The sequence below is a fragment of the Sinohyriopsis cumingii genome, chromosome 17, assembly GCF_028554795.1.
Source record: "Sinohyriopsis cumingii isolate HCF-2022 chromosome 17, ASM2855479v2, whole genome shotgun sequence".
Taxonomy (NCBI): domain Eukaryota; kingdom Metazoa; phylum Mollusca; class Bivalvia; order Unionida; family Unionidae; genus Sinohyriopsis; species Sinohyriopsis cumingii.
The window spans coordinates 65,531,047-65,556,663 of record NC_142977.1 but is presented as its reverse complement, the minus strand read 5'-3'; the positions used below and the strand labels follow the sequence as shown (position 1 = coordinate 65,556,663).

The window sequence follows — 25,617 nt, the reverse complement described above, 5'->3', positions numbered from 1 at the left end:
GTACATGTGGTATAACTGATTCAACCTTTCACCCCCAACACAAAGCAGGTCGACTGAAACAATTCCGCTAAAATATTAGTGCAAAACTATTTGGCATTAGATAGTTATGGCAAAGAAAGTTACTGCACAGATAAAGCTGGAGTATAAGAGTTTTGATCTATGAACAATAGATGTGTCAATGACTTTCACAATTTATGGGTGGGTGTAGATATGACACATGATCATATGATTCACGTTTCATATGAATAATACTATGAAATCTTTGTGAAAACCCAGATATCGTTAAAAAGTTGCAGCCTGGATAAGCCTGACGTAGGCCTAACCTAACCTTTGACTCAAAACCATGAAGTGGAACATGTAGTTGAAACTGGTATATGACACCACTAGGACAATATAAATAAATTATACAACATATAATTCAAGACAGGAGTTATTCAAAAGACGTTGTGGCCGGGTCAAGACGATTAATTGACCCAGATTTTATTGAAAAAATATCAAGCTTTACAGATTTATGGCCATAATGTGAAAATGTGACGAACTGACTCATGAAAATAGGGATAACAATGCGGGGGGGGGGGGGGCAGGGGAGACTTTAGTATAATTTCTTACTTTAGATGATACATTTTTCAATTTATCTTTATCTCTATCTAATACAATATGCTCATACCTTTTTAACTCGTGTTGAAACAGGTACTCTGTATCATTTATACCTCCTGAATTTGGGAATAAATGGCTTTTTGCTAAAAATGCAGCTCTGTTTAAATGAAATAATTATAAAACATTAACAATATATGTAAACAAAAAAATTCTGTACTTTGGTCAGTCCAATTACTCTTAAGTATATAATAAGCACATTAATAATTTTACCTGTCATTTTAAAAAGGACAAACATGAAGTTGACATTTTCTAAAAACAAATAGGGGCAGAACATTATGATTTAACATGGACATATTGCTGTAATACCAAAATCATTTACCAAATATAGACTGATGTGAATATGTGACCTTATTCATTTTAAAAGCAAGTTTAGATTTTATGTAAAAACTATAATTTATGTTAGTCACCTTATCCTTGTAATCCATCGACTTAAGTTTATCTCTGGGTGGAAACTGCTTCACTACATCCGCATAAGACATACGGGTATCGACAAGGTCCAAGGATAAAAATTTTTCAGCGCTGTTTATCTCCTCCATGTCCAAACTAACAACAAATGACTCCAATACTGTTTTCAATACATATGCACCATTTATATTTACATGGAGTCCATCACGTGCCAAATGCATACTTCGATCAAACAATGGGTTATAGTCAATAAAATGGCACTTATCACATTCTCGGCTTAAGCTCATAATGACATCATTTAGTGCAGCACATCCTCTTTGTAAGTCTGGTAAAACAGTAGAGTTCCAATGAAAAGATTTAAAGTTACTGGTGGTTCGAGGCAGAAGTAGTGAAAGGGGTCACATTAGCGACAATGGGAATTAGCATTACAGACCCCCCCCCCCCCCGCCAGGTCACTTTAGCGACAATGGAAATTTAACATGGAGAAAAATCGTGGGTCACTTTAGCGACAAGGGAAATTAACATGGGAATAAATCGTGGGTCATTCTAGCGACAAGGGGAATTGAACATGGAACTATAGTGTGGGTCTGTCTAGCGACAAGGGAAATTAACATGGGGAAAATTGTTGGGCCACTCTAGCGACAAGGGAAATTGAATATGGGATTATTATTTTTTTTTTTTAAATTTAAAAAAGGGGTAGGCAATTGAAAAGTCATTCTCTTTTCGAGAAATATGGGTGGCCCTGAAAAGGGCCTTTGGGTTTCTTCTTCTAACACTTCCACTTCTTCAACCATCTTCTCACTTTTGTCACTATTCCTGTCTTCTTTTTCTCCTTTTCTGGCATCCAGTCTGGATGGCCCAAGGCTCTGAACTTTTCCTGGACTTTGATCCAATTTTGATTTAGCCTTTCAAAATCAGCCTGTTTCTTTTTGTTTTCCTGATCTTTTCTTTCTTTATACCATCTCTCTTTAATCTTCTTTACCTCTACCTCCATCACTTTTCTCATCAACTCCTCTCCTTTCTTCAGTCTTTCCTGACCTCTCTCCACATAAGATCACTCTGTCCCATGTGACATTTTTTCAAGAAAGCACCTGACTTTGCTTGCATTGTCAAGTGCTTCCTTTAGGCTTCCCACTCTGACATAGGTGGGATTTATCATACCTCTCAATCTCTTTTCCTCCTCTTCAATCATTCCTGCTATCACTTCTTTTGCTATGTTTAGACATTTAGCGTAGTCCAGGTACTCTGCTATCTTCCATTCTTTTTCTAGTCTCTCCACTACATAGATACCATCTATTATCCAGTTGTATATATGTACCAAATTGTTGAACAAGTCACTTGTAACCACCATCTTCGTTTTTATTATTCCGTAGAATGGTTCGAACGACGAACGTGGTGGGTTCTTATAGTGAAAGCACGGACGTGATGGAAAACATCCCCTAAAAACAAAATTGATCTTACCTAGATCATGACAAAGCAATGCGCGGACGTGAAGGAAAACATCCCCCTACTTTCTCATTTCATATAATAGAACCCTAACTATACTCTCCACATACGCTAAGAAACAATAAAGAAACCCATAACCTACTATTCACACAAACTTCCTTGAACACTTACAAACACAATCACTAACACACAAACACATACCCTCACATTTTTTTAAAAAGAGTTAGTGTTTATATTCACACTAATCTACCTAGACACACACACACACATTGGCAAATTTATGGTTATTTCTTTTCTTGAGTATTGGGTAGTCCTTAAAAGGGCTGGTTTTTTTGAACTCCAGATGCACTTATCTAATGATGGCACCTTCCTGGCCTGGCGCCACACACGCATCTTCTTCCCCAGTCTCCTTTCAGCTTTCTTCTTGGGAGCGCAGAGGGAGGATGATTCGCTTCAGCACCCCAATCCTCTGTCTCGGGAATATTGTACGACATCCTCTCTCCTATTTTCTTTTCCTCCTCCTCCTCTTCCCTCTGTCTTCTCTCCTCCTCTTCCTTCTTTATTCTTTCCTCTTCTACTATAGCCTCCGCGGCCAGTTCATTTAACAGGCGCCTGACATATTCCAGATGTAGCTGGAGTTCAAGAAGTTTGCTTATTCTGCTATTCATTCTTGTGTTGATCAATCAACAAGGGTAACTAGACTGCCGAACGAGTTTCAATTTATAGTGAAAGCGCGGACGTGAAGGAAAACATCCCCTAAAAAACACAAAATTGATCTTACCTAGATCATGACCAAAGAAACAATGCGCGGACCTAAAAGAAACACTCACTCACTTTTTTATGCTACCCATTACTATTCTAAAAATTTTTTCATTAATCACTTCAATACACTATCCACATACGCAAAGCAATCCAATCTAACCCCAAATATACACCTCAAACGCCAAAAAAGACATCATTTTAATCTACTATCCATACCAACGTACTTGAGCACTTACAAACACAAACACACAAACGCATACCCTGACATTTTTTAAAAAAAGAGTTAGTGTTTATATTCACACTACTCTACCTACACACATTGGCAAATTTATCGTTATTTCTTTTCTAGAGTATTGGGTAGCCCTGAAAAGGGCTGGGTTTTTTTTGTTTGCTATGGCAATCTTTTTTAGTTTCTAAGAATGCGATGTCCTCTGAGGATAGACTTTCTGGCGATAGGTCTGCTTCTTCGGAAAGAGAAGAAGAACTCTTTGGTGTCGATACGACAATCGACAAAGCCTCTGTCAGGTTCAGGTTGCTGCTGCTGCTGCTGTTGTTGTTGCTGCTGTTGCTGCTGTCTCTGAAGTCTGTACTTCTCTGTCCATTCTTCTTTCTCCCTGTTCACTTCTTCTCTGAAGAGCTCTTCTATCAGGTCTTCAGTGACTTTTAGCATTCTCACATTCTCTATTTCTTCTGGCTTCGGTATCAGACTGTGTCTGACCCTATGCAAATTCACGTAGGCTTCGTTGAGCTTAGCTAGTTTGGAGCACATCTTCGTAGGAGGATGAGTCGACAATGGATGGTTAGACTGGAAACAACCCCGGTTCTTAAAGTCAAAGCGCGGACGTGAAGGAAAACATCCCCCACACGGATTTCGAGTCGCAACGTTCAATGAGTGTCATGAGAGGGATAGTAAGAAGTCAAAGAGCATCAATCAAACATTCTTATAGCTAAACAAAAGACAGAGGCATTTTTTTAAAACGCAACATTTTTTATTCAAAAATCACTTAACACTAAGCAACAACTTTAACATATTTTAAACATTAATCCAACATTATAACATGAAACATTTTCTTCAAATGACAAACATTTTTTCTCAATTGACAATCTACCTTAAACAGGGCTGACAACGTTGTGAATGAAATTGTGATTTCCACTGTTGGAAATCATTAGGCCATTGATGGACACTACGTTTCCTAGCTTGAGACAAAAGATAAGCATAATGGTCACAAAACCATCGATCTACTTTCACATCATTTCTTGAAGAAGAACGAGGATCAAAATGAGTCACTAAATGTTCTAAGGAATAGCCAAGGCTGCGATGATGCAGAAAATACACACAGTACTGTCCACACACCAAGGAATCTGTGCCTTGTAATTTCACATTATTGAATCGGGTGGTCTGAGCATTTCTTCTCATAAAGTCAATGATATCGTCTTCCAAAGGGGGCAATCCGTACGAATCGAAATATTCCACACATCCTTCTTGAGGAAAGTAGACGGCTACCCAGTGGGTTCCTGGGAGATGACTGTCGTCTGTGTTGATCACGTAAGCTTGATGGTCTTTAGGTTTGCGATGAGGGAGTTCATCTTTAGCACAGACGACAGGATTCCAAGAAGCCGTATACGAACTGTGGTTCAAAAGGTAATAAAGTTCCCAGGTATCCATGTTTTGTGTGGTTTTTTCTTCTTCTTCACAGGTAATAATAAGTCGTCAATTCGATCCTGACTTTTTGCTTGAAAATGTCTGACAAATAACCGTTTCTTCGTTTCGTCTCCTCACTCTGATTCAGGAGAGCTTCGATACGATGGATCTCTTGAGTGGTTAATGGCGGACAAGAATGTTCACGCAAGTCTTTATACCACTGGTGCAACACGTCTTTGTCCGAGATGAGACTCCAAGCTTCGTCCAGATACTCGTCCAATTTTTCTTCTTGACTCAACATCAGGCATTTATCGTGTTGAATTTGACTGGGATGATCGTTTTGACATCCATAGCAATTTTTCTTGATCAATTCCGTCATTTTTTCGACCAAGTGTTTGGCAAAACAGCAGACTAAATGGGCTTCTTGTTCTGGCCATCTCGACTTCATCATGATCACTTCTTCTTCTTCCACAGTCTCCTCACATTTCATGTCCAAAGTTTCTCCACTAGGTAAAGAGGGATAACAATCTTCCATGGTTTCTAGTAATCTAGAATGACTTCTCTCAAACTGTTGATTTCTATGGTATTATCGAATTCTGCATACAGGATGACGTTCACCGTTACATCAGGGTCTCGGTTTGCAAACTGAATTTCCACACGAATCTGGCCGGATTTTATAGGGTGGAAATGTCCCTCGTCGCTGCCTTGGTCAGGAGTGAAATCGAAAGCCCACAAAGCATAGCCTCCTACATAATCGTCGTACGTAATACCATGACTGGTGTTGGTTCCTAACTGTCCCGTGGCTTCGTACAAGGACAAGTACGATCTCAAGTAATTCTTCTTGGTAAAGTCAGGTTCGAAAGGTTGGGTACACAAGGTCTTGCCATCTCAACTGACTTCGATCTTGGACACGCCAAAGTGTTTAAAGTAGAAAGGATTTTTAGCGATAGCTCCGTTGAAGGCTTCATTTTTGACGATACCAACGATCAAACGTTTGGGTAGCTGTCCTTGGAACAGATGATCTTCGATCATGGATCGCTGTCCCTTGGGAATGGTGAAGGTTTTCACTTCCACGCGTCGTATGGGATACTTGGCGGTCGTTCTGCTCAATGTTTGACTGATGTCGTTACCCACTTTAGGTAACACTTCCACGCGGCGTACGTAGAGTCTGGCTTCTTCGATTTTGGTTTTCTAATTATCGTCAGTATCAGCCAATAAATGGAAAGCGGTGCTGCTCCGATTCAGTCTCAGGCGGACATCTACCACGTTCAGCAAATACTTTTCTTGCAACCACATGTCCAAATGCAAACGATCCATCAGTTCTAAACTTTTCTTGGGTCCCATGATTCTCTTTCTTCGTTCTACAAATCCCTCATTGTTGTCTTTCTTTTCATCAGGTTCGAAATTTTCAAACTGGGCTGCTTCGTCAGCTTCCCTTATCACACAGGCATTGAGATGAGTGTTCTTGGCGTCTATTCCGTACGTCAAGAGATTTTCCAGGTACGCTCGATAAGGGTAAGTATCCATGCTGCTACTGACCAGTTTGTTGTTCAAGTACAAGTCCACTCCACTGAACAAGGAATGCATGAAATTGTTGACGGGAGCTACTGGCTAAGTGTCTATAGCATCTCCACTCTTATCTTGAACTTTGACTTTCAAGTACAAGTAACTGCTATTCAGATCGATGTAATCTTCGGGCTGTCCTTTGATTTCAAACTCGATGGGAGCGGACTCGGTCAATGAGGAGACGGGGTGAAATTCCACCCATTGGGATTCTTGCATCGTCATCATGGTGGGGGGCATGGCAAACAGATCCAGTTCCGTCTTGGAACAGGCGCAAGACTCTCGATGCATCATTTTTTGTCTCTTTCTCAATAATCGAAAACGTCTAAGTCTCGAACGGTTCTTCTTTTCTTGGCCTTTCTCGCTTGAAGTCTGGTGAAAGGGTGTTTTCTTCGTCGTCTCTTTCTGTCTTGTCCTTACTGAATGCTTGATTCGGTAGCGTGCAGGGCATTTATAGGTGTGTCTCGTCGGCCCAAAAGGTCTTTGCCTGTTTGCAGCAAGACATTTTTGCCTGCCCTCATGAAGGCTTCTTTAGGATTTTGTTTGTCGATGATGACATTTTGGAGAAATTCTTTGCCTTGTGTCAGTGCTGCATCTTTCAAGGCGTGCAATCCGCGTGTCACCATCGGTTTCAACACCGGGGCCACCGAACGAAAGGCCGATTTTAACATATCTACTAAACCGTGTCCTCGCTGTCGAGCAACCCCTCGGTACACTGGATACATGACTTACGAGTCGTGAGAGAACCGTTTTCGAAAATGGAGTTTCACCATGACTTTTCCTTTGGTGAATGAAATATTTTGTCCCAAATCTCCTTTTATAGCAATGTTGACCGTGTCCAAATACGACTTGCTGACCGGCAAATAATGAGGATGGACAAATTCCCGGTGGACGTGGTAAGTGTTTCCACCTTCCTGGTCACTGGTCGTGGTACTATCCACTTTGAAAGGAATGACACGCAGTAACGGTACGGAGGTGTGTCCCACCACGTTATACTCCACCACATCGGAGTACACGAACATCAAATTCAGTCCTTGGTTCAGTTCTACAGGGAATCGAAAATACTTGTAAAATTCCATATTGTTGTTGATCTTCGGATTGAAATTTGGAGCCATTTTTGTGTCTCCACCTAAAATATCAAACAAGTCACGATTGAAACTGATGGACATCATTTGGGTATCCGGAAATTTCATCAGTAAGCGACGAGCCACTTTATGGTACTCCAGGGTGACACGTTTAGTTAGTTTGTTCAGGGCTTTGCCAAAGGCTAACTCGAACCTGTCCGCAATAGTGTCCACCAAATGTTGGCCACTAAAGTAAAACCCTGCCGGAATTTTCACGGCGTAGATACTGAAGGCTGGATTGCTGGCTGGTCTTGTGATCCCTGAAAACCCACCGATGTCATTCATGGTCTTTTGTAATTGTTCGTTCAGGATTTCGACCTCAAAAAAGTTTTGCTTATCAGTGATGTTTTGGATTTGTGTAGGGTGAATCATTTCTACTAAAGCCACTTCCCAATGGGCTTCGTGATCTAAGGGGATGGCTTGAGGTAATTTGGCCGTGTAACAGCACAACGTGTTGTGGGGAAACACCTCCATGGAACTGTCACTGGGTAAGGTTAAGTAAAATTGGTTTTCGTGACTCATAATTCCAGAGTTCTGTGGCTGTCCGAGGGGTTACTGGACGTCAGAGGCGTGTCTCCGCTCAAAATGGGGTTCTCATTGTGGTTGGAGTGGTGACTGACACTGGCACTGGACACAAGGTTCCCGTTTGAGGAGAATTTCAGGGAGGGATTGGTAAGCAGGTAACCGATGCAACTGCTCAATAAAATGGTCCACAATTGTTTGTCTCCTTGTTGCAAACTCAAATTGGCGATGGCTGCCCCGATGACACAATACACCACGAAGATTTGGCAGAAAAAGACGATTTGCGTTTTAGGCACACGTTCTCCACACCACACCCACAAGGGTTGTTTTTGTAAATCTTGCACAGAAGAACTAGGTGAAGCAGTGGTCGACGTAGCTGCGTCTGCTGTGTGAAAGGGCATGATGGTCACTTCTTTTTATAGTCGATGACTTGCGAAGCGTCGATCCAAGAATCAAAACTGGGTGGATATCCTTTCCAACGTACTTTGACTTCTTTGACACGTCGTTTGCCCACTTTACGGGTTCTGCGTTCGAGAATGCTTTCGATGTCGTACACTTCGTCTTCTTTTTTGGTGACACGTTGTAACTCGGGCAAATAAAACGTTCCTTTGAGCACTTCTCCGTTCATGTCTTCCAATTTATAGACGGCAGGATGACGGCCATGCACTCGTCCAGTGACGCGAAACAATTCGGTCGTCCAGTTAGGTAAGTAACCTTTGTCGAAAGTGCGTTTGGTTTTGCCAATGCGCACCCAATCTCCTACGGCGAACTCTCCACTTTTCTTGGGGACAGCCCTCGTCGGGGACGTACCAAACAGGCGCTCAAACACCAACACTTCGTTCTCGGGAGTCACGTCTTGCGGGGCACGTCCGATGCTTCGATGGTAAGATTGGTTGTACGCTTGCACCAGGTGCGGTAAGATGTCGATGTACTTCAGAGTGTGGTGATGCGTAAAATATTTCCACATGCGTTCTTTCAAAGTGCGTTGAAAACGTTCCACGATGCTGGCTTTGGTTTCGGGATTCTCGGTGGTAAAAGAATGAATGTCACGTTTCTTTAATTCTTTTTGGAAAGCTTGGTTCAGAAATTCGGTGCCTTTGTCCGTTTGCCATCGAAGAGGGTGACGACCGCTTTGTTTCAACACCCGTTGCAGGGCTCGCACTAACTCGCTGCTCGATTTGGAAGTCAAGGGCACGACCCAGGCAAATTTGGAAAAGACGTCGATGACACAAAACAAATATTTGTAGCCACGATTGTAGCTGGCCAAATGAGAGACATCGGCTAAATCGGCTTGCCATTGATGATCGATGCCTTCCACTCGGGTGCGACTTCTGGCAAACTTGCGTCGAATGGGTTTGTGTAAAGTGTAGGTAGCTTGTTCTTGTAACCATCGTTGCACTTGAGGTAAACGGAGACTTTTCAGTCGCGTTTTGGCAGCACGATACAATTTTTGAACTCCTGCGTAACCTGCAGGAGGAGAGGGATCGTAATAAATGCTGGCTAAGACTTTTTCCATTTTTTTGTGTTTGTGTGTTAATAAGACACCCACTCTTGGAGGATGTTAGTCTTTTTCTCGTGGGGTACTTTCTTGGATTGCAATGCTTTGCGTGTGCGACCGGCAATAGGTGTTGAAGAGGAGGATATCTGAGCGGGGGATATCGGTTCTTGTTTCACTTCTGTCTTCACTTCTGTCTTCACTTTCTTTTTCTCTTGTGATGAAGAAGGGGTGGCCATCATCTTTTTAATCCATCCAATTCTGGAGGTAGGTGGTGTTGTTAACTTGCGTACTTTTTCTGGTGGAGTTTGAAACCCTTCTTCTTCTTCTTCTTTTCCTTTTTCTGTCTTGGTCACTGGTACTGGTGGTACTGGTACTGGTACTGGTGATGGTGCTGGACTTTTCATCAAGGTCTTAAAATCTTTCAAAGTGGGTAGAGCTGTTTCGTCTAAAGCTTTCTGGTGAAAGAGTTGCAGTCGTTGCAAAAGTTGACCGTACTTTTGCGATTTTTCTGTTTCGGATAAATCTTGGCGATCCATCAAGGACTGCAATTCGTGTTGTAACTGGGACATCTCGCTCAAATTGGGATTGGGAGGTAAAGGCGGGGTGCGTTGTTCTTGCCACCGATGGTATTCCATCCATCGTTTGTAAGGTACTAAAGCTAGTTTTCGTCCTTCCATGGGGTTGTCAGGGGTTGATTCTGAGATCTTGGGACTTCCGAGGGCCTTTTTATCTTGCTCCCACCAGTCCTCCCAACATGGTTCCCAAGACTCCTTTCAGTATGGGGCCTAACAAGAGGGGTAAAATACCTCCACGTTGGACCAACATCTTCTTTTTTTTGACGAATGGGAATTTTCTTTTGAACCATTTGGCGAAGAACGTGACGATGTTTGCTTAAGCATTGTTTCTGGTGTTTGGACAAAGGGATCGTGCCTTTCAAAACGTTCAAACACATTCGCACACGGTATCGATGACCTCTTTGGAGGCCGATTGAATGAGTTTTTTTCGTAGAGGTGGAGAAGCTTTGGACAGGACAGATAACATGTCCCCATGTTTGGCTAAACGTGGTGGCAGTCCTTTTCTTTTCTTTCCTTGTAGTTTTCTGGAGGGTGACATCTTTGAGTCTTCAGGAGCACCAAAAAACACTGATACCCTACTTGGTTACACACCTTTTTTATACTGGAACGCGTCGCCACTGATTGTCTTTACGTCGTATCAGTTTGAGGACAGGCATGACACGTCGTGCAGGGGTACGTAACGGACTAAATCGAGCCAGTTCTTGCTTGGACAAATCCAGTAAACTTTGTAACATGCCCGATCTTTCTTGAACTTTGATTTTAGGAGAAGGTACTTTGTGAGCAGCAGCCACTGCCACTAAATTAGAGGGTCCTGCCACTGGGGAAGTTCTTTTGGGGGTCATCAACGGAGAAGTTCTTGGTGTGATCAACGTCTCCAAGTACTCTTCAGTTCTTGGTGTCATCAACGGAGAAGTGGATGAACGTGAGGCTGCCGGAGACGCAGTCACCGCTGTGGCAGGTCGTGGTTTGCGAGTGTAAGGTTGCGTCCTGGCCGAAGAAGAAGTGCCTCTCTTGCGACTAGTTTTCTTCTGTGGGCTTTTCTTTTTCTGGGGACTTTTTCTCTGTTTCTTTTTCTGGGGGCTTCTTTTCTTTTTCCGGGGTGGTGTCTGGTCAGAGGAGGGTCCCGCCACTGGAGAAGTTTTTCTTCTTGGGGACCTGGTCTTTTTCTTTTTCTTCTTGGGGCTTCGTTGGACTTTTTTCTTGGGGAGAAGTTTGGGGGCATTAGGATCCCATCTTAAGAGAGAGCGAATGATGACCCCTCCTAGAGTACCGCTCCCTCCAGGTTTCAAAATGATTTGTTTTTTGGTTTGAGTGTCGATGCGGGGATCGGCCAGTTGGACCAAAGCGACTTTGTTTCGATCGAAAAAGCGTTTAGTTTGATGAGGAATCTGAATGATTCCTTGGAGTATTTGACGTGCCGTCACCGTGAACCATCGTAAGACTTCTTTGAGACTAGCTTCTAAGACACGAGCTCGTGTTTGTGGATTTTTTTCTCGACTGATGCCATACAAGGCACGAATCAATTTGACGGGAAGATGCGACTGAAGGGACGTCATGTTCACACTGTGTGAGACAGACGAAAAAAGGTCTGAGGTTTTTATAGATTTTTTTTTATGTGGAGTGAAATGAAGTCGAGGACGGAGACGTGTACAGGACAGGCCCTCCGTCTTGGCACCAGTGGTGAAACAAGTGGGTACGAAATCGCAAACCCTCGGGGGTCGTAGGTTTCAAATCGACGAGTAAATAGGCGTGTGGAGTTTGAGTGGCATCGTCGTACGCCTGAGTCAGCCAGGGCGTTCCTAACTGTTTGGCTAAGACTTGCACTTGCGATTTATCTCGAGGGCTTTTAAACAAGACCACGTAATACGCATTGAGACTGATGGTGCGATGGGCTTTACTTTGTTGAAACAAATTTTGGGTGATGTAAACGACACTGGCATTACGGTGATGCCCTTTGCGCGTGAACCACAGTTTAATTTCTTCTTCGTCTTCTCCTAACATGTCGAAAATGACCAAATGGGTTTGACGAAAGTCAGAGACGATGCCGTCTTCTTCTTTAGGAATGCCTTCCACAAACACGATGGAATCGCCTTGACTTTCTCGCAAGAGGCTGTACGCCGATTGCCACTCTTTGTAACACCACACGATCCGCTGAGGTGGCCGATCGATCAAATGATGTTTATGTTCGATCAAACGTTTGGCGAATTCGGTTTTGCCAGAACCGCTAGGTCCAGCAATGAGCATGTTAAAGGGATGGCGAAGATACAAAGCCTCCCAACTGGCACGATCTAAGTGTTCGTCGATGACTTTGACAGTAGAGGAAGAGGGAGCAGAGACAGCAGAGGTAGCCATTGTGTGAGAAATGTCACTTGTGACACGAAAACAAACAAGACAAGAGTTTATATACTTTTTCAGAACACGTTTATTGAATGTTTTTTTCAAACATGAATACGAAAGACAAAAATACATAAAAGCCAAAGGCTTAAGTACAAGGATAAAAGGCACATGATAACCATTAACGTGGAATAAAAACAAGTGTCTGTACAACAACATGTTTCGGGTAATGTTCTAACCAGTTCTATAGTAGGGGGTAAGGTCACACAAGTGTCCTCCCGAAAGGGTCTTTCAGGCCTGTCCACGACAGTCCCGTCCTGGGTGACAGGTTCTTCTGGTACGGTCACTAACACAGGTTGAAAAGTAACTTTTTTCCTTGAACAATTCTCGTGCATACTGGGCCACTTCTTGGGTCCAAGCCTCAAAACCCCATTCTTTCCAGGCACGGACATCTGTCCAATGGGGATGTAAGTCACAAGCTACACACACATCGTCATACACGTCTTGGGTAGCTAAAAGTTGACGAATCTTTTTTTCCCGTTGAGGTCGAGAAGTATCCAGATGAAAACGCAAGGCTTTGAGCAAAAGGAGTTTTTCGTGACCATTTAAGGCCATTGAGGTGGTAAGTACTGATCGTAAAGAGTCCACAAGGAATCGGCTGGTAAACGAAATCCCAGAAAACAAGTCACTAAGACACACACCACTTGTCGTCCCAAATTGAATGGATACAGTTCTTGTAATAATCGATGGTAATGATCCACGGTTTGAATATGGTCATTGAGTTCCTTCCACGGAATCTGTTCAATGACATGAGACATAAGCCGTGGCATGGCAGCCTGATTTTATAGTCTCTTTGTTTCGGAAGCAATACAGCTCTCGGCAAATCCTTTCTCTCAACTCCTCAGGCAAGCCCAAAATGTTCTCTTGTAAAGTATCCATAAGTATATACACTGTTTTTGGAATCGTTGGTTGGTTGCCAATAGCCTCGTTTAACTTTGTGCCTAATGTAATATCCACTCATAATCAGTCTTCTTGTACTTTGGAACAGAGCATAATTTAAAAACGGATGAATAACTTTGAGTTTGCGTTTCACTTGTATTTTGATCAGTTCTCGGTAAATGCGTTCTCTCAACTCCACAGGCAAAGCACGAATGTTCTCTAGCAAAGTATCCATGAATAGGTCATACTAAATCCTCTTTGGTCTGACACAAGAAATGTACTCTTTGCACAAACATGGTTTTACTTCAGTGTCGAATTTAAATCGTTTAGTCACTGATCTACACATTACAATTCGTTCAGAAGTTTCCTCTTTCACTAAGTTGACATTGTGTTCAAGATGTTGGTAATTCGTTAACTCTTCCTCTGGAATTCGATGTAGTAAGTTTACAATGATGTAGTAGATAGAATCGTCCATAACAAGCCAATCCTTTTTAAAACCAGGGGATCGTTGATCAATGTCTGTCCAATGGAACACTTTCAATTGAATCAATCCTTGTATAGCCTTCAGGTACCAGTGGTTCAAACACCGGTGACGTAACGGATGCAATTGTTCTTTACGTTTCACTTGCATTTTGACCAGCTCTCGGTAAATGCGTTCTCTCAACTCCACAGGCAAAGCACGAATGTTCTCTTGTAAAGTATCCATGAACAGATTATGGTAAGTTACTTCAATGTCTCGGTCCCACTAAGGGTAAGTAATGACAATTCGGTGACCATCGAGCATGTTCTACGTAGGCCGAATCTTGCGGTTCCCAGTGGTGAAGTGACACACCGCAACTGAAGCACTTGACTTTATCTCCTTCGCCCACGTAGAAAAATCCGGCTCTGGCTAATTCTTCGAGAGTCGGTCCTCCCAGATACTTAGGCCATTTTCCTTTGAACGATTGAAGACGATTTTCAAAGTCGCAGTATTCCGACAAACGCACAGGAAACGAATATTCGTCTTTCACAGGTTCGTTTCGGTGAGGGTTGGGTGACATGAACAGGAGTTTGCTCAGGGCTGGATGACATCCGTAGGGGGGTAGACGTGAAGGTGAACATTCCCCTTTAAACCCAGTAAAATGTCCAAGAGGACGAGCGGCATCGCTTTCACATCCCTCAGGTTTGACACGCACAGCATCACTTTCCATGATAGGGGTAGTGACACTAAAGTTCCCATGATGCTTTACGGCATCGCTCAGGTCACAATGTACAGCATCGTACCCATCGCAAGGCTCACAATCGCATTCCACTTCCGAAGCCTCACACTTGAATTGTGCCTTTCTAAACAACTTATTCTGTGTTTCTCTGAAAGTATTCATCTTGTTCGCTCGGTCTTGGTAGTCACAATGAACTATCGATCTTGACCATAGCCCCCTTTTTATACTAGTCGCAATGCAGTCTCCAGCTTCTACATCTTTCCTTTTTTATGTTTTTTTATGTCTAGTTCTGGAAGGTACCGTCTCTAAGGTACCGTCAACATTGTACCGTGGTGTGATGGGCGGAAAGGCCATAGAAAGGTAAGGGCAGAGCGGAGACCATCGAGTATGTTCCAGAATAGCTGAATCTTTATAGATACATAGATCCAATCGTAACTTCAGTCCGCAAGCGAAACACTGTACCTCGTATCCCAATCCTGACTCAGGTCCCAAGTAGACAAATCCTGTTCTAGCTAAAACATGCGAAGAAGGTAATCCATCCCTATCCGTAGGCCATTTCTGAAACGTGTCCAATCGACGGGCACAATCACAATAGTCAGGTAAGAAGACTGGAAAATGGTAGGGTTTGAACTTGGAGTTCTCATCGGGTTTCTCACTTGATTCTTGCTGTGGCGAAGTCATCTTTCTGGTGGGTGACTATCCTCTTACAACCAATGTTCTATACCAACGTGTCCATACGGTAAGGTGAAATGATTGGGAAGTCGCACTCGCTTCTGGTACACGATTTGATAGACTTTTTCCAAGGGTCGACTGACGATGTGATGAGTGGGTAAACGTACAATCTTGTTCGGCTGGTAGGTGGTCACTTTAAAGTTTGCATCCTCTCCCGATTGCAAGGCTTCTTTCAATACCACAAAGTTGACCACACGACTGGTACGATAATTCAGAGTCAGTCCTTTCACTTTGCACGTCGTGTGCACTTCTCCTTGTTTGTCACGGTATTCGTAGCCGTAATTTTTGGGACCGCCACTGACGAAACTTAGAATCTTGTCGTCGGGATGCTCGTCTGTCCAGGTTCCTAAACGGTCTCCTTCGATGTTAGGGTGCTGTTGACTCGGGTGATGGATGTAAATGCAACTGTCCGTGTCAAAGTACAGGACGCGTTCTCCTAACAGTTCTAAAGCTTCGTACAATTTTAAGCGAGCATGAGCTGTCACGTAAGCCGCAATGATGACATTTCCAAAAGGGTCGTCTTGTACAAAGTCCAGATCTTCTTCGTAATTGACCAAGATCAAATCCTCGCGAACGACGTCCACGTGTTTCATGTATTTGGTTTTGTCGTGAATCATCTGGAAGTAGCGGGAAGGTTCTGTCAAATATTCCGTCTTGGGTAAACACGGTCGTTGTGCCATTTTACCCCACAAGCAATTTAACATCACTTTGGCAAACGATCGCCTGCCTTCGTTTTTCTCGATGTGGTCTAAAGAGATGCCTTCTTGTTCATAGTATTTCGCTTTGAATTTTATTTGGTCTTCGGGAGTGTGACACCAGGAAGGATAGCCGCTGGCTTCTTGTTTCAGTTTCAAAAAGGCATCCACGTAGTCGGCGAAAATGCCTTTCTGCGTGGGGTCACCCTTGTGGTATTGTTGTGTCTTGGGAAAGTGACAAATTTCGTACACTTCTAACAGTTGGTATCCCATGTCCAGAGCTTTGAACAATTCTACGCTGACCCAGGTTCCCGTCAAGGCACGTTCTTCCTGGGTGTGCTGACAAGGTTGGTCTTGGTTGCACGTTTCGGCACAAGTACGGCACAATGGAAACATCAGTTTGCCTTGACAATGGTGAGGTAAGACGGGATGGTATAGGTTCGTGGGAGGCAAAACTTTACACTTGATCAAGCCTTCGTATTGTCGAATGTTTTTCAGGTCGATGTGTTCCATCAGCAATTGCGGGTGCCCTACAGGAAAGCGACAATATTTGCACACGTAGGGATACAGCGAACACACATCCAAGTATTTGATTTCTTCTTCGTCGGCTTGGTACAGCAAACAGGTGGCATTGGTCCTTCCTCCGTACAAACTATCCCTCGGGTTCAGCGGGTCCATGAACTGGTAACTTTTTACGAGGCGTTTAAACTCGGGATCGGTTTTCATACGGTGATCGTACTCGTGTTCCCACATTTCCACCACTTGGTATCCTTGCTGTTCTAACTTTAGGCGTCGCTGACAAGTGTCCTGGTACAAGTCTTCCATGGTTCGCTGTAAAATCTGATTTTTAGTGCCACGGTCAGGGTAACAGATGGGACATCCGTGAAATAAGCAACCGTTAAACTCGTACACGATCTTGGGGTTTTCTAAGTCCCAGCCATCGACCGAATACGTTCCGATGGTCTTTTCGCCCCCCTCCGTTGCGGGCATGCTGAATCCACTTGTCTTCCTTGTCGCACAAGTAATGTAACCAACGTAGGGCTTTGACCGAGTATTGACGTTTGACGAAGTGGGTCGTTTGAGGGCTGATGACAGCCACGGTGTTTCCAGGCATGAATCGTTGTCGATACACTAAGGAACACGCTTTGGCAATGGTGCAAGCTTATTTCAAAGGATCGACCCCTCCCTGTTCCATGAACAGTTCTCGAAATTTTCCACAGCAACGCCGTAAAATGTCCACGTCGGAACGACAATACTTTAGCATTTCTTCCTGAAAGTCGAAAGGGTCCGAGGCGTGAGCCTGGTACCAAGCGTAGAAAGCTTCTCGTTGTTCGGTACGCATGTTGTCGGGGTCGTAATAGTGAGCCTCAGGTAAATGGGGTAGAACGGCGTGTTGATTGGCTTCCGTATTGAAAAAGTGTGGAAAGTACCCTTTAGCCATTTCTGTCATTCCAAACGTTTTAGGCATTCGGCTCAAAGGCTTGGCCAAGTAACTCATCGAATCTTTAAACTGTACTTGTCCCACTTGCATGAAAATTATTTTGGCTCCGTTCAAAGTCACTTTAGGACGCTCGGTGCCTTGTTCCGTATAGTACCTCAAAAGAAACTGTCCATCCTATCCGGAGAAATTGTGAGCCATCACTGTGGCATGACGATGACAATCTCCGTAACGTTCGATGTCCTCTTTGCTCCACGTCTTGTCGATGGGATCTAAGACCCATTGGGCAAAATCGGCTAACGTGTTCGGTCCCCGAAAGATTTTTTCACGCCCTCCGGGAATCTTGCTGCAGTGAGGGCAATGACTGAAGATAGGTTCTTGAATGCACTTCTCGCACGCTCGATGAGCCACGCAGAAATTAGGAATGTGAATGCCAGTCTCTTGCATGCATTCGAAATCGAAAAAGATGAAATTGCCTTTCTTCTTGTGACCGTCCTCTTCCTCTGGTGGGGGTTGGTATTTTTGCACGTTTCATTGGTGTTCCAAGTCCACGATGTGGTGACAAATGTGACATTTTTTCTTTCCTGAACATACGTGTGCCTTGGTATTATTGGCACGTAGGCCTTGTCCACACGTAGGGCACAATCTCAGGAGTTGACAAGCACATTTCTGCTGTGAACCTTGCGTCTTCAGATGTTGTTGGTAACAGGTAGGGCTGACAAACGTGCGCAGACAAGTTGAACAAGGCACTGGTTCTTCGCTCAGACAGGGTGGAGAGGCCAAACATCCTGGGCATTTCCATCCACAATGCTTGTGTTGCTCTCGATTGTTATAACCATAATCACATTTCTCACAATAATAAACATATCCCAGGAATCCGGTGATAGTGGTAATGGTATCGAAATGGTCATCGTGATAATAATCATGAATGTATTTTCCGTCCTTAAAATCTTGACCTCGAAACAACAGAGGTCCACGCATTTCTTGAGGGTGCACTTTCAAGGTGTAGCGTGGAGCTAGGACATCTTGCAATTTTTGCATTTCAGGAATGCTACAGGGTGTGTCTTTGGACAGGCCAGCTTGTTGCAACAGGAGTTCTGCTTCGTTTCGTTGTTTGGCTCGATCGGATCGTTGAATAGTTTTCCAGGCTCTTTTCCATTCTACCGTGTCGTTCTTGTTGGCATAGGTTCGTCCCACCACGATGGCTCGGGCTAAGCACATCTGGTCTTGAGGGTTGTTAATTTGGACGAGACTCTTTTTGGTGCTGCGAAGGTCGTTCACCAATAAGACCTTTTTGCGTCCTGTCCCTTGAGGAAGAGAGACGTGAGCCATTTTCAGTGTGGCTTTACCATCGGTGATGTCAAACTGGTCATTGGATTGTTGTACGTGTTGTATCTTGTCCATGACTTTGGAAGGGGTCAGTTCTGCGGGTCTGCTAAACTCGATCCAAACAGGGGATTTCAAGCTGTCGTGATCTATGGATAGTGTCAAGCGATCGTCTTCTTTGGGTTGACATTGTCGCTTGAGTGAGGTGAGCAAAGAATCCCACATCTCGGTGATAAACCCTTCTGCTTTCTCCAATGGTACGTCGGACTTGAAATCTTTAAACTTCACCGTGTAGGTGTAAGCCGTGGTTCTAAATTTTCTAGAGGAGCGCTTTTCCGTTTCTCGAATGGAATAGTACTTTTCAGGGTTGACTAAGAGTGGTGAACTTGGTTTAGAGGTTTCAAATTCTGGTTCACTCATGTCCTCTTCAAAATCACTGGCATGAATTTGTGCCAAGATTTCAGCCCTGGTACGAGGCGATAGATCACGTTTCTGCCTCTTACTTTCTTCTTCTTCTTTCTTCTCGAATGAATAGGATCGTTTCATCTTGAGTGCAAAACGTCAAATGACTCAAGTTTAAACACCATAGACTAATTTATAGTCATGGCAGACCAGCGTATATAAAAGGGTGTGTGTCTTGTCGTTTCACTATTCATTTCACTCTCAAGCCGAGCACAACGATGGAAGAGACTAACCAAATCGAACGTTTCGTCAGAGCTTTGCGAGGGGTCATTAGAAAATTCTCTTCAGACCAGCCTACGGACTACTCTCCTTCCTTTCGAGATAAAAGTCAAGATACTTGCTATATCTGTCAGAAGAAAGGGCATTGGTCTTCAGAGTGTCCAGACCGTCAAAAAAGAACAAAAACAGGGACTAAAAAAGACAAAAGTCAAGATACCTGTTATTATTGTAAAGAAAAAGGACATTGGTCTCCAGATTGCCCAAAAAAGAAACAAGAGGAGTCAGAAGAAAAGAGGAATTCTTCAGAAGAAGAGAGGGATTCTTCGGAAGAAGAGAGGGATTTTTCAGAGGAAGAAAGCAGACAGGTGAAGAAAAAGAAACAGGAGAAGAAAAGAAGAAGGGAAGAAAGTGAGGAGGAAGAAGAGGAAAAGAGTGTGACGGTGAAGAAATTTAAAAAACAGAGAGACTAAATAAGGAGAAAGAAGAAGTCAATGAACTTTCAATTAAAGTGTTGTGTTGTGAATTGTGAATTGGATTGTAACAATGAATAAAAGAATAAATTAATGATATAAGGTAAGTGTCTTTGAGTTATGATTTTAAAATAAGAATGGACACTCACGCACTCATACAAAGACACGTACTATAAGGGTAAAATGGGTGGGTTTTTTTGAGTTATTGGCAAATTGAAATTGTATTTCTTTTCGAGAAATGTGGGTGGCCCTGAAAAGGGCCTTTTTCTTTATGGTGTAGAGGTGAGCTTAAGCAATCAACTTTAACTGCCTTAAGCCTTTGCCACGGCCAAGGCCTACTACTGGACTGCGTAACGTTGATGATGATGATTGGGTTGAAATCACTAAGGGTGGTACGGTAGGCTTAGTCACAGGGTTGACGTGTTTAGCTCGGGAAGGTCGTATTCTCTTCGGTCGTAATAAAGAAGTCTGATACATTTGTTTCAGACTTCTTAACTCCGCTAAAATGTTCAAAGTGACCGTTTGATTTTCACCCTCTTGTTTCTTTGCTGCTACTTCTTCTTGCTGTTGTTGCTGTTGTTTTTTTCTTACCTCTTCTTCTTGCTGCTGTTGCTGTAGGAGAAAAGCTTGTTCCGCTTCCTTTTGTCGTTGTATAAATTTCTCCAATTCTTCTTTCTGTCTCTGTCTAAAATTCTCCACTTGCGGTAATGAAGAAGGTAACGAAGGTTCCGGAACAAATTCTTGCGAGGAAAGAAAATCCACAAAATCCCAATTCACCTCTTCTGAAAGTAAGTCCGAGTTCCCTTGGGCAGTCTCCCCTGTTGGTGCACCCCAGTGGATCGTTTTCTGAATTTCCGTCATGTTGAATCACTGTCGCATAGATTGACTGCACACAAGCGCTAGCGAATCTATATAGACCACGTGACGTCACAGACTGTTCTCTTCGGATTGGATGCGAGCTGACTGAATTTTGTAACGCGTGTTTGGATTGGTGAATAAACTCAATCCGTTTCAATCCTACCTCTACCTATAAATAAGCGCAGTTCACTGCATTGATTCACCTGTTCTCGTCGCTTCAAGATGTGGACCACAGTTGAGTCATCCACCCTTGTGTCTTCCATGATGTTTAGAACGGACATGCTCATGTATGTCCGATCCAAGTGGACCGTTGTCCACAGGACAAACACCAGTCTGTGGATACGTAGGATCTACGTAGAAAGACAAGGATGCCTCAAAAGAGTGCTGATTTACGGGCCAACAGTGAGACGCAGCCTAAGGACAAGAAGAAGACCAATGCGGTGCCCTTTATGTTAATGGATACATTAACATAAACCCAAAGGCCCTTTTCAGGGCCACCCATATTTCTCGAAAAGAGAATGACTTTTCAATTGCCTACCCCTTTTTTAAATTTAAAAAAAAAAATTAAAAAAATCCCATATTCAATTTCCCTTGTCGCTAGAGTGACCCAACAATTTTCCCCATGTTAATTTCCCTTGTCGCTAGACAGACCCACACTATAGTTCCATGTTCAATTCCCCTTGTCGCTAGAATGACCCACGATTTATTCCCATGTTAATTTCCCTTGTCGCTAAAGTGACCCACGATTTTTCTCCATGTTAAATTTCCATTGCCGCTAAAGTGACCCGGGGGGGGGGGGTCTGTAATGCTAATTCCCATTGTCGCTAATGTGACCCCTTTCACTACTGGCAGAATTCCACAAACAGTGACCAGCATCGTGGGATTCATTTCCATCAGCTGACGAATAAAGTCTCTGTAACAACTGAAAGCAAGAAGTGCACAAAAAGAATTAACTAAAATGCAAACAAAACATGACTAATAAAACTGTGAAAATTTCAGAAATTCACCACCATAGTAACTGCTGCCATTTGGGAAATATAAAGAAAATGATACAAAAATTTAAAAACATCTGCTACCAGGGTTATTTTGTTCAACTCTCAAGCTCTAAGCAAAAATAAATATCCCATTTTGACATCATATGGCAAGATTTCGGAACAATCAACACACTTCATTTTTGTTGTAGCAATGTAAAAATTGTATTGTCATAAAGTGCAATATGTATTACCTAATTAATGTTACCCTCCTCCTGATGTTAAGCCTGTTTATTTGTGGCATTTGGTGGATTATTAGTTAATAAATGTAGATTGTTGGAAGCTGAGAATACCAAAATCAGTTAAAATTGTGACAAGAATCTTGAATTAAATGAAGCCACTGAAACACTTTCTTCAATACTTTTATGTTTTTATTCATTTTGTTAAAGAAACATACTTCAACTTAATCTGATTATGGCATTCCCGGCATAAATCACATTTCAGGCAAATGAAATGTAGGCCAACATAACTTGAAATCAGGTCCACATGATTGTGTGAGAATTTTAATTTATTAGAAAAAAGGCATCAGAGTAAGAACAATCTCGCTAAATCATTGTGACTTTAATTTGTAGAAAAGTATCAATACGGGCTGCATAAAGTTTGAGATATTTCTGAAATCTGACTTCTCAATATGATGCTAGGTGACATCAAAACATGCTACACAAGCACAATTAATTAGGCAATAAAACCTTGACCCCAAAACATAAATATCAGGGTCAGTGTCTTAGACTGTATGACGAGTAGTCAATATGGATGCTAATCATGTAAATTTGTTATTGAAAATTATGCTGGTTATATTATAATTAGAGAGAATATTTGGAATTCATCACTAGCTAGTTGTACTCTGTAAGATCAATATAATAAATTAAATATACAATATAAATTTATAATAGTTATGCTGCAAATATTGGGCACAAATAATAAATGTTTTCAAAGTCAAATTTACAAGTAAAAATACCTTGTAAATATGCTAACATCTTTTCCAACATCATTCGAACCTATGTGAAGAATCAGCAGGTCAGGTTTTTGGGCTCGGACAACATCTAACACTTTGGATTTAAAATTGGTGACATCTCCAACCAATTTCGCACCAGGAATAGTCAACAGGAATAAGTTGGGAAGATTCAGAAGACAACTGAGTTGCTTCAAATTGGAATCACCTGCAACGAAAATGCTCCTCGACATTCTGACAAGTATGCGGCAGCTATGCAAAATATACAATGAATATGAAATGAATATCCACTATTTAAAATAAGTAACTGTCTTTCTAAAAAGAAAATATAAATTACATAAACACTAAATTATACTTTTCACACCAGATCAAGTGTAATAAAATGGAAGTTAATCATAAACACTTCAGAAAACAAACTACTATCTTGGGGTAAAAACGTATCAAATGAATATAACTAATAAAATATTTTCTAGTATATTCTTCACGCTATCAGTTCCAATACCTTAACTAGTATGTGAATATGCAAACTTCTTACTTAGGTAGTAATCAAATTTAAACACTAATACATACAAATGAACAAAAAAAAACTTAGCAATGCAAGTACAATATCAAATAAATTCAGCCAATATTCACAACAAATAGAAAATAAAGTCAAATTGATAAAACTTAAAAGGACTGAAACGAAAATTCAAATTGGTCTGGCAGTTGGTAACGTGACTATGGTCTATACAAACTAGTTTGTTAAATTTGCGCACTATGATAAACTGTAAAATAAATCAAAGCGTGATTAATTATAATTACATATATGTCTAACAATTTTTAAATATATATGAATCGAGAATATGGTAACTAAGATGCAGCAATTATTAATCGTTATCGCTCAAATTTGAAAGGCGTTCGCACGAATTTTGGTTCAAGCGGAAGCAGGAAGTAGAATTGGTGGTTTATGGGATTGTTTCTGAGGAATGTATTGTACAACCAATCAAAACCATCGTTTTTAGAGGATACATTTGCATATCTGAATGTACGAATATTTAATGAAGGTAGGATTTCTCCATTATCTCCCCTCTTATGGTTTGAGACGCTCATTAGAACATACTCTCTAATAACGTGAAGGGGATTCCTTGTTTAGGAGATTGCGTTAGTTATTATATTGTTATATAGAAACATTGGATTGCATTGTATGATAATGGAAACAATACATGTATACAAATGAACCAGGAAGAAAATAGCGTTTAGGTCATAAATTAAGTGTTATCTCGATTTACTGTTGCTAATATACAATGATAAATTATCGGAATAGTTTTACAAAGGTTAATGATTATTATAAACATTTAACCTGGGAACGTCGCATAGCCATTCTATGGTCATATATCACAATCCTCACAAATTCTATTTAATCCTCACACATCCCATTTGGGCATCACACATCTTATCCAATCGAGACATTCACTAGAAACCATTCCTTTACATAATATTTATTCCAAACAATGATCCAAGTACCCTTCACCTATTGGCGGTGTTCAAAAGAAAAACATATTAGAAGCCAAACATAGACATAACACAACATTAATTAATGAAATGATTAATTGATTTATTAATTAACAGTATTCAAAATAAAATGTATCGTTTAAACTAAAGTAAATTGTATACATACCCTGCATGATCATGTAGAATCTTTTGAATAACATTTTAGATACAGTCAAAAAGAGTAATGAAACGAGACTATAGCACGTGTTACTTTAAATAGGCAGAAGGCTATCAATTTGATACAGTTGAAATAATCACCGAATCATTACTTCCAAAATGGAGTGTGTTCAATTTAAACTTTTGATATATAGACCATCAAAACTTTCGTTTCTTTATAATAAGTGTCTAATCTGGAGGCATTGGAAAGTTATACTTTTATATTTTTCTGTCCTTTGTTATTTTGAAAATTACAACTTGCTATAATTTTCAAATACATTATCATGCCTCATATATTATGTCATCGTCCTCAACATATATTGCGAACTGAACGTTTGTGGGTAATCAACATACATACATACATACATACATACATACATACATACACACACACATCCATCCATCCATCCATCCATCCATCCATACATACATACACATCCATCCATACATACATACATACATACATACATACATACAAGCATGCATGCATGCATGCATACATACATACATACATACATACATACATGCATGCATGCATGCATGCATACATACATACATACACATCCATCCATCCATCTATCCATACATACATACACATCCATCCATCCATACATGCATACATACATACATACATACATACAAGCATGCATACATACATACATGCATGCATGCATGCATACATACATACATACACATCCATCCATCCATCTATCCATACATACATACACATCCATCCATCCATACATACATACATACATACATACAAGCATGCATACATACATACATGCATGCATGCATGCATACATACATGCATTCATGCATGCATGCATGCATGCATACATACATACATACATACATACATACATACATACATACATACATACATACATACATACATACTGTTAAGGGTTTTCTGAAGCGTTCTTCTTTAACGATATCTGCAATCTCACTTCTGTCAGCTTGGGTTCAAGACTCCGGCTCAGAGGATGTATTTATGTGAGAAAGGTTGCCAGTAGCTTTCCGTGGGTCGATTGTACTTAAAGGTTATTTTCCTGGTTCTTTCTTCATTAGTTATACTGGCT

The 25,617-nt window shown here is 41.6% G+C and overlaps 1 protein-coding gene across 1 annotated transcript; it reads right to left on the bottom strand.

Annotated features, from left to right (window-relative positions):
* Positions 1-1,360: 1,360 nt before the first annotated feature.
* On the bottom strand, positions 1,361-23,877 carry LOC149779132 (uncharacterized). Its single transcript, XM_089938401.1, has 3 exons — positions 22,856-23,877; positions 21,731-21,788; positions 1,361-1,387 (listed from the first exon to the last, which is right to left on the bottom strand). Exons 1-3 carry the CDS (start codon positions 23,080-23,082, stop codon positions 1,361-1,363), a joined length of 312 nt encoding a protein of 103 aa, XP_089794527.1. The 5' UTR covers positions 23,083-23,877.
* Positions 23,878-25,617: the final 1,740 nt, after the last annotated feature.